The following is a 9,616-nucleotide window of genomic DNA, read 5'->3' on the forward strand; positions in this document are numbered from 1 at the left end:
TGATGATAATGCAAGGGTGTTTTCGTCTTTTCATTTTCTTTGACATAATTATTAGACATACCATAAAATGCATAACTCGTAGTTTATAATTACAAAAATATTACAAACAAATTATATACGTCATATATATGTGTGCGTGTGTGTGTTGTATTGAGCTTGAGTCATATTAATGAGGATAAGAAGAACTTTAAGGAATTTACTAAAAACAAAGTGAGAAAAAAAAAAAAAAAACAATGAAAATGACACCAAACAACAGCCACGAGCACCACGGGACCTGACCAAAAGCAAAATTCAATCGAAGTGGCCGGGGGAGAGGAAATAATTAGTGGTTTGTGTGGGGCTCATTGTGATATTATTAATTCTTGGATGTTCCAAATGCAAAGGGGAACTCAATTCATCATCAACTTGCATTTGTTGATTGATTTAGAGTCATATTCAGGTCCTTTTCTTATTTAATCCTTTGCGTTTGGGAGCTGCTGTGTCTGTGACATAATCACACTCTTCGGTCGCTTTAATTTAGGGTTGGTCCTATTAATGCTGAAAGATTGATTAGTAGCCCTCCTGAATAATAAATTATTTTGTGTTTTCGAGATATATATTACCCACAAATTTTTACGTTCGAAAATTAATAAATTGTTCGTAAACGATAATGGTAAAAATAAATCTACAAATATCGTTTTGATTAAGAAAAATAATAAATATATTTATAGGTTCATTCTTATCATTAACACGCCATGTTAGATAATTAATGTAAGACTTTGAGATTTAATGGTTGAATTCATAGAGAGATGACAATTTGTTTTTGTTTTCTTTGTTATATTAGTTATAGGTGTTTTTGGATTTGAAGATATGAATAATTTAGCAACCCAAGTCTTGACTCTTGGTTTGTTTTTTTTTTCTAAAATTGGTAAGTTTGGAGATGAATATTCTAAAAGTTTTTAGACAAAATTCAACCAACCCTCTTCATCTTCACCTTATTCTTGATTTCCAAACCAATGAAAACAACCCAACAAAAAAAAGAAAAAAAAAATTATAGATAAACACTATGATACATGAAAACGTCTTGGGAGCACGATTTTGGTGTTTCCGAAATACTTTCATTTTCAAAACATCAAAAAAGTCGCACACACAAAAAAGAATAAAAAAATACTTCAACATTGTCTATGCTATTATGTAAATAAACATCAAGTTAAATAATTACTAGCCAACGTTATTAAATAAAATTTTAATTTGTTTCACACGTGGAGGATGTATGATGGAGGACTGAGTTGAACACACTTTGTCCTCCAATAAAGGCAAAGGGCAAAAGTCCAGCTCTCTCCTTGAATTATTGCAAATATGTAAACATCAGGTGGTCTACTGATGTTGATGCCTCTACTTTTCACTTTGTTGTTGCTGTTTACTTTACTTAGGAAAGGGAAGGGAAGCTCCTAATTCTATTCAATTACTATCCATGTTGAATCCGCCTTTGTACTTTATCCAAGCCCCCAAACAAACAAGTTTTGTTCTAATTTTCCAAAACCCTAATCTTGAATCGAGTTTATGGCAATGTTGATGATAGAGAGGGTGATTTATTAAGTAAAATACTATTCTCGTGACTATTTGGGTGGAAATTAAGGCAATAAAGTTGGATTCATTTGTGCATTTGTGCGTGTTTAAGCTTTTATGAGTAATTTTTTATTATATTTTATAATTTAATATAGAATTTATGACGATGATGAATTGTAATTTAACATAAATGCTACATAAAAACATATGTTGAGTAGTCGAGATACCCAACATTTTTAGTAACAACTAAAAAGTATCACCAAGATTACCCTTTATTTCGTCAATTAAAAATATCATTCTCATAATTTACTCTTTTATGGATCAAATTATAAAAGGATTTGACAATGAGCTTATAAGAGTAATATTTAGTTTGAGATTTTTATATTAATACGTTATATATTTATATTAATTAAATATATAATATAATATATTAATATAAGAGTGTTACATTAAGTGAATGAATGAATGAATATCAAAATAGCATTTTATTGTTGCGAATATTGTTGTAGTTTTGGTTTATTAAAAAACAGAAATGATAATTGGGCATTTAGATTTGACGGTTGTAGTAGGAGTTTGTATTAATATCTTAAACTATGTGTAATACTAACATAAATGCAGAAGACATAAATATAGGATACTAGTAAAAGCGTCAAATTTGAGTGCATAAATAATATTTTTGAATAAATAATAAATAAAGCATTTAAAATGAGCTCACAAGAAATGGCGATGCCAACTAGAACAATAGTTAAGATGTCAGAAAATGCATTTTGTTTTTAGATAATATCATTTATTACACTTTGTTTTGAGTTACAAAACACTTTTATCAAGAAAATGCTATACCCACAAAAACAAAGTTGATAGACAATCTTCACAAATTAATGTGACACATACCCAAATTCATAATATTTTACCTAGAAATTAATAATATTTTATAGCGTTGTTACTCAAATACAATAATAAAATTTTTTATAGCGAGATAGTGTTTTGATCAGAGTTTACGAGTGACCTACAAGGAAGAAATCAATTAGGGATGCGGGTAACCTCTCATGCCGAATATTCGATATTTAAGTTAATCTTCAAAAGAGAATGTAGAATGCAGAGTTATAGTCTGAACAGAATTGTGACCATACATTTACTAGAGAATGAGTTTCTTATTTACAGAGGGATGAGACTCACAGGCGAAAAAAGAGCCACAATGCTCAACATGCATTTCAAACTTCTTTCCCAGATTTATAGGTGATGATATCAAAAGTAAGATTGATTTTATTTTCAAGATCTTGTGTGAATAGTGTTTGAAAATTAAGTTTAAGTTCTTTGGAATTTGTAATATCCCAAAAGAGCCATTGAACAGTATGTAAAAAGGCTTCTAAGTTTGAGTAGCCCATGATAGTTTCATATATATATATATATATATATATTTTATTTGAAGACCAATGAAATATTCTTAAAGTGGTCTGTCGATAATATTGAGAAAGACTCACAAAAAGAGTCATTCATTAAAATTACTCAGTGAGATCATTCAATCTTATCAATTGAAAATTCTCGAGAGTCATATAAGTTGATAGACAAGCTTATAGAATAAAGGTTAAAAGACAAAAATACTCTCACCTACATTGCATTACACTTTTCCCAAAACAATACAGGTGAAAATATTTTTAATCTTTTAACCCTCGTTCTATAATTTAGTCTGTCAATCCATCTGACCTTGTAAAAAGACTCGTTTGCTAGTTACTCAAGTAATCTCTTGATTTATTCAATTATTCTCTCAATCAGTCGCTTGACTAAATTGCTCGATGTTTATTCGCCTAGTTTTTCAATGGTTATTTGTTCATTTTTTTATACTTATCATTAGACAGTGTATTTATTATTAATTTTAAATAAAATTAATATAAATTTATGTATCTTATACTAATTTATTAAAACTATTTATGAATATAACATTTTTCATTCACCGATGAGCAATAAGAAAAAGATATAATTTTTGTGTTTAAATAATATTTTCAATCTCTGAAAAAAAAAACAAAGAAAGGCATTTTCCTGATTTCCAGTAAAGTGAACGGTGAGGATGTGAAACAGAAGCTTCATCATCGGGGAAGTACGGCCACATATTCGTCTTGTACCAAACAGCTGCCACGTGTCGAGTAGGTGCCGCCATTCATTATTGCCAGCCTGTCAGGTCGGCTGGAAGCTCATTTCCATTCTTCTCCCCCAAACAAATCCCTCCAGCCAAGGTTATTAGTGCAAAAGCCAAGCAATCCATAACATAAGTGATTATTTTGGTTATGGCAACAAATTGTGTTTTGAGGAATCATAATATTTAAAAATCAAATTATCATTCCTTATGTACTTATCTAATGTTTCCATTTTTTTTTCAAATCTTTTCAAAATTTTTGAATGTAACAAGGCTATGGAAAGTTTGTCCACAAGGGTTCAAGAATGAGTGCCTCACTATACATATACATATTTTGTAATCAGGTATATATAATTATATATAGGTTATTTATTGAGATTATCGTCTTTGTGTGATTTCTCATCGCTCATATCATCGATTTCGACAAAAAAAATAAATCACATGTTGGGATTTTGACTAACTACACAAGATAAGAAATCGAACCCACAAACAAATCTCAACTTATCGTAGTTCAACCACTTGACATTATTTCTTTTATCTTGGAAGGATGCGTTTTCTGTTTAATGTTGTCCATGTCTTTTGGTATTGAGAATAAAATTTTTATTTATAAGAAAAGTAACTAATAAAATAATTTCATTTTTTTCAAAATAAAAAAATTAAAAAAAAAACTTGAAATTTTTATGAAAGAAAAAATTGAAGGAAATAATATAATTTTTATTTGATTATATATTTTTATTTTTTCTTTCAAATAATAAATTGGGGTAATTTTTCTTCCCATATTTTTATTTTTAATTAATTTGTATAATAAAATAATGTGTAATTTTATAAAATTAATTAAGACATTATAGTCATTTTCATGACAATGAAGAAGACCTCGAAATATCTTTAATCATTGAGGATGGGAAATTTAATAAGGATTGGAATTGGAAAGGACTCTCCAAAACCAACTTCACCAACAGCCTCCAATTTAATTAATAAATTTGGTTCACAGGTCAAACCAAAATATCGCCGCAAATACAAAGTGCCGATTATAAGTATTAAATTTAAGTGTTTAAATAACGTTTTTGTCGCAAATAATTACCAGCCAAAGCAAAGCCTCTTCCAATCAACCAATCCGTCGGCATTCAAACCTCATTCCCATTCTTCAAACACTCAATTTTAATAATTTTCGTTTTATGTGCATGGATTTTTTTTATATAATAATTTAATTTTTTTTATTATTTTGATTATATTCTTAATTTATATTTTTTATTTAATTTAATTTTTATATATTTTCATATAAAAAAATAAAATAATAAAACAAAAGTATACGACATATTTTGTTCATATCAAAATACATAAGTTAAATTAATTGAAAAATATAAGTGTAAGAGTATAGTTAAAATAATGAAAAATTTAAATTATCACATCAAAAAATGATCAAAGTATAAGACAGGGGCGGAGCCAGCATAGGCCCAGTGCAGGCCATGGCCCTCCATTAATTTGGCCCACACTGAGGCTGCCCAAAATCTACAAACCCTTCTATGTCTCACCTTCATTTCCTCTTTCATTCAAGCGCTCGCCCTCAGTCGTCGCCCACCCCCAGTTGCCGCCCACCCCTCTCCGCTCTGCCCTTCACAATTAAATAAATTATATTAATTTTTAATTTATTTAAATTATTTATTATTATTTTTTAATAAATTTCACCTTCACTGAAAATATTTTCTGGCTCCGCCCCTGGTATAAGAGTTAAATTAATTCGAAAATACATGTCCAAATTTGTAATAGAAGTAACGAAAAATTCAAATGATTGCTTGAAAAAAAGTAAAATACATTAGTGTTATCGAAAGTATTACAAATAATTATCAAAGAGATTACTACTTGCATGGAAATTTTGAGACGAAGTAGGGTCGCTTGAAGATGTATTTAACAAATGGCAGTAATTATTACAGTATTTTAATAAATATTTTTTTATGTAAAAAGTATTGGATTTGCTGGACCAAACCAAAGGTCCTTCTTCAAAGGCAAGAAGTAGAAGACAGAAAGGAATCTGAAAATTGGGCTGCTTTAATTTTATCGAGCTCTGTACAAAGCATTTGAGCTGGGTTTATAATCACTAGCCTATAGTAACAACGTTTATTAAGTGTAGATAATACTATCATAATATATCTGGCTAAGTTTTGATTACGTTATTAATTATTTAATTTTTAAAAAATGAAAAGAGACTAGTCGAGTCGATAAAAGAACGCGAACTTAAGACGTTACTTTAAAAAATAACGACATTCGGTACGAATATAAAGGTTGAATCATCATTACCAATATAAGGACATTTGAATCATTTTGTCCCGTCCAGCTCGCTCACCGCTCCGCTGGGGACTAAATATCAATATTTTTTCTCTAATGGGCCTTTTTGCAATTTCATATTTATTTTTGTGGTCTGTCCTTCCTCCAGAGGACCTGTATAAATACCTCTCTCACGTCTTCTTTCCTTGCAGCCAATCAAATTAAAAAAAAAAACTCTCTCTCTCTCTCTCTCTCTCTCTGGGTTTGGAAATGGAGGTGGAACCGAGCCCACCGGAAATAGCAAAGAAGCTGTGGAGCATAGCGAGAGTCGTCTTCTTCATGCTAAGAAAAGGTGTATCGAAGAGCAAGCTAATGCTTGACCTCCACATGCTCCTCAAGCGCGGCAAGCTGGCCGGAAAAGCCCTCGGCAACCACATGCTCCACCACCACTACGCCGCCATGACCTGCCGCTCCAACGACGTCCACCTCTCCTTCGTCTCCCCCCGCGAGTACGAGTTCAGCTGCAGCAACAGCCCCGTCTATCCCTCCTACTACTACTCCTCCTCCTCCGCCCGCCGCAACAAGCACCACCAAAGCCACCTCCACCTCCACCACCCCCGGCGCCGCCACTCCGCTGATGACGACGACGTCAAAGTCGTCCAGAAGGTTTTAGAGATGCTGAACAAAGAAACCGTGCTCCCGGCGGAGGCGTCCCCACTGCTGCCCGGGTTCGGCCGGAGCCCCATGGTCCGGCAGCTGAGAGTTACGGACTCGCCGTTTCCGTTGAAGGATGAGAAGGAAGACAATGCCCAAGTGGACAAAGCAGCCGAGGAGTTCATCAAGAAGTTTTACAGAGAGTTAATGCGTCAGAAGAAAATGGCGCCGCTTGAATCACCATCGCCATATCATATATGGGCAAGCTGATTGAGATCGATCGAATTGTCACATAACTTCCACTCCTTTTCCTGATCAAAACTTCCACATTTTCTCACAGGAGAAAACGTAAACTTTCTCGGCAACATGCATCTCAAGAAGTCCAGTGATTTTTTGCAGGAAACTCATCAAACACATTCGTCCTTACCCATCATCACAAAGACTTCTTTCTTGATGTTAATTGCCGATCGAGTTGTTACTTTGCTCTGTGAGAAGTGTGATCAATCCATGGCCTTAATCCGAAGATCTTACAAAATATTTGTTAATTAATTCCCAAAATAACTAGTACTACTATACGTACTGCATGTTGTTAATCTAGCTTGTTTAGCGTGCTTGCTTGCTTGATTCTTCTCCTTTCGCCATGTTCAATAATCCAAGTGTTGTTTCAGACAAAAAAGATCAATATATTAACGAACTTTCTTTTCGAATCGATCTTCGTTGCTCAGTACAACTGACTAAACAGTAAATAAAGAAACCAACAAACATCGCTTCTTTAATTAATTAATTAACTTACAGTAACTTTGAAGACAGCATAAGGACGAGGAGGGTGAAAAGACAAATGAAAAAGATGTTGAGCTGTGAGGAGTGAAAATGGCGGCCATTGAAGTTTTGATTTTGAAGGTTGGTGGGCGTGGAAGCTTGGATTTATTAATGGGGTTTCGTCCGCCCAACGCTGTGCTTTGTTTGTGCCTTCCCTCCACCTCCAGTTCTCGTCGCAGTGGTTGAGACGTCGCTTTTCGACACTCCAACAATTTGACAACCTTTAATTAATTTCCTCGTTTTTCTTTTCAGTTGTTTTAGAACATCATATGCCGTCAATTAATTGGGTTTAATACACAATTAACATTAATCATAACCCTTAACTAATATTCCCATTAGCTGACTAATTAACTGACTATTCAGAATTTTGTAATTTGGAACACTTTCTGAGTGTACTCTTAAATAAAATTTATTGTAATATTCTTACATCAAAATTTCGTTAATATCTCAAGTCTTACAATAAAATGATTTCATATATATGTTTGATAAAAAGTTCAAAAGGAGTCTTATAATTGGACAATTGGGTTCGGGTAAATTAATATATATACTTGTTTCTTGACGTACGGCACATTTGGTTAGTGAGATTAGACTAGAAAATATTTATATAGTCTTGTTTAACATTAATCCAACATAGAATAAAATTAATCTCGCTGTTCCCTAAAATTAATTTATCTCAGGCATAAAAGTGCAAGCTTGAACCAAAATGATTTTAGCAAGCTCCGTGAGAGCTAGCTAGATTTCTGAATTTGGTTCCCTGTAGATAGATTTTAAGAGTAAAATGACTATGACCCGTTTGTTGCAGCTTAATTAAAGAAATTATAGTTTTTAACTTTTTAGATTATAGTTTCTAAAACTTAAAATAAGTTGTGAACTTATTTATTACAACTTCTCATAAGTTGTAGTTAAATAGTTGTGATGTTTGATACCATAAGTTGTAAAATAACTTATTTTTGTATAATTGACCATAATACCCTTAATAGTTATAGATTGATAATTTAAAAATTAATTAGTGTATATGTATAAGTTTCTAGTGTTATAAAAAAATTAATTAGTGTATAAAGAGAAAGGGAGATGGCGAGAGAGAAGAAGAGATTTGAAAATGGAGATAGCGGTGGAGAAAAGAGACTATTGATTGCGTGGACAGAAAAATAATTCTTTGTTAAAAATAAGGGCAAAATTGTCAAAAAAATGTAACTGTTTAATCAGAAGTTGTAGAAACTGGGGTATCCCATCTTTGGAAAAGCCAGTTTCTACCACTTCTAAAAATTAGTAGAAACTATAAACTAAAATTCTAAAAACTAAAACAAACACTACATACTTACTTTTTTTAAGCTAGAAGTTAAAAGTTACAACTTTTAAGCTACAACAAACAGGCCCTATATGTTGGAGTCAAGCTTACCATAGTAAATAAAAAATAAAATAATTCCGATTAATATTTTAAATACCAAACGAACGTTATAAAATCTCATCATTAACATCATCTATCCAACAAATCAAACAATTCGTAACGGGAAAAAAAAAACCAAAATTATTAGGGTTAGTAGATAGCCTTAGATGGCTCACAGATTGTACGGAAGCATGGTCCTGATTATTATATATGTTTTTGGGTCAGCAGTCAAGTCAGCTCTATATATTCCTCTATACTTTGGGGTTGCCAATGTCCCCATAAATATTATTCAAGGGGAAGCTTCTTTGTTACTTCGATGGGTCCCTAAATTCATTCTTTAGCAACACGTCAATCATCTAGCTAAACTTAATTATATGGAGATATATTTTATAAATATAATTTTAATATAAAAAATTATAAAAATAATCATACAATCTAAAATTAAACCTGGTTAGAGACAGAAAAAAAATTCTATTTCTAATCTCTTATTGGACGAAAAAACGTTATGATATTTTTTTTTAATATTATGAGATGATCCCAAAATCTTTTTGAAATTGTACAAATAGCTCATTAATAATTTTTTAGCATTTTGATATAAAAAAACGTTTTAAAAATGTACCTTCAAAAATGTTTCAAAATAAAATGGAACCATAAAAATTTGGTCCGAACTCAACTTTGCTCGCCACTAGGTCGTTAATTAATTAATAATTTTATAAGAACTTTGCTCAAACCTTTTCTGAGAGCCCTTTGTTTAGATGGGTCGAACCTTTGATGGTGAGAACTTTTTTTTTTTTTTTTATGTATTTTATGGTTGT

The 9,616-nt window shown here is 31.8% G+C and overlaps 1 protein-coding gene across 1 annotated transcript; it reads left to right on the top strand.

The window, feature by feature from the left end:
- The first annotated feature begins 6,133 nt into the window (after window positions 1-6,133).
- LOC127805862 (uncharacterized) lies at window positions 6,134-7,304 on the top strand. Its single transcript, XM_052342674.1, has one exon. The coding sequence runs from the start codon at window positions 6,212-6,214 to the stop codon at window positions 6,863-6,865; it is 654 nt and encodes a 217-aa protein (XP_052198634.1). The 5' UTR covers window positions 6,134-6,211; the 3' UTR covers window positions 6,866-7,304.
- Window positions 7,305-9,616: the final 2,312 nt, after the last annotated feature.

This window comes from Diospyros lotus, chromosome 7, assembly GCF_014633365.1.
Source record: "Diospyros lotus cultivar Yz01 chromosome 7, ASM1463336v1, whole genome shotgun sequence".
Classification (NCBI taxonomy): domain Eukaryota; kingdom Viridiplantae; phylum Streptophyta; class Magnoliopsida; order Ericales; family Ebenaceae; genus Diospyros; species Diospyros lotus.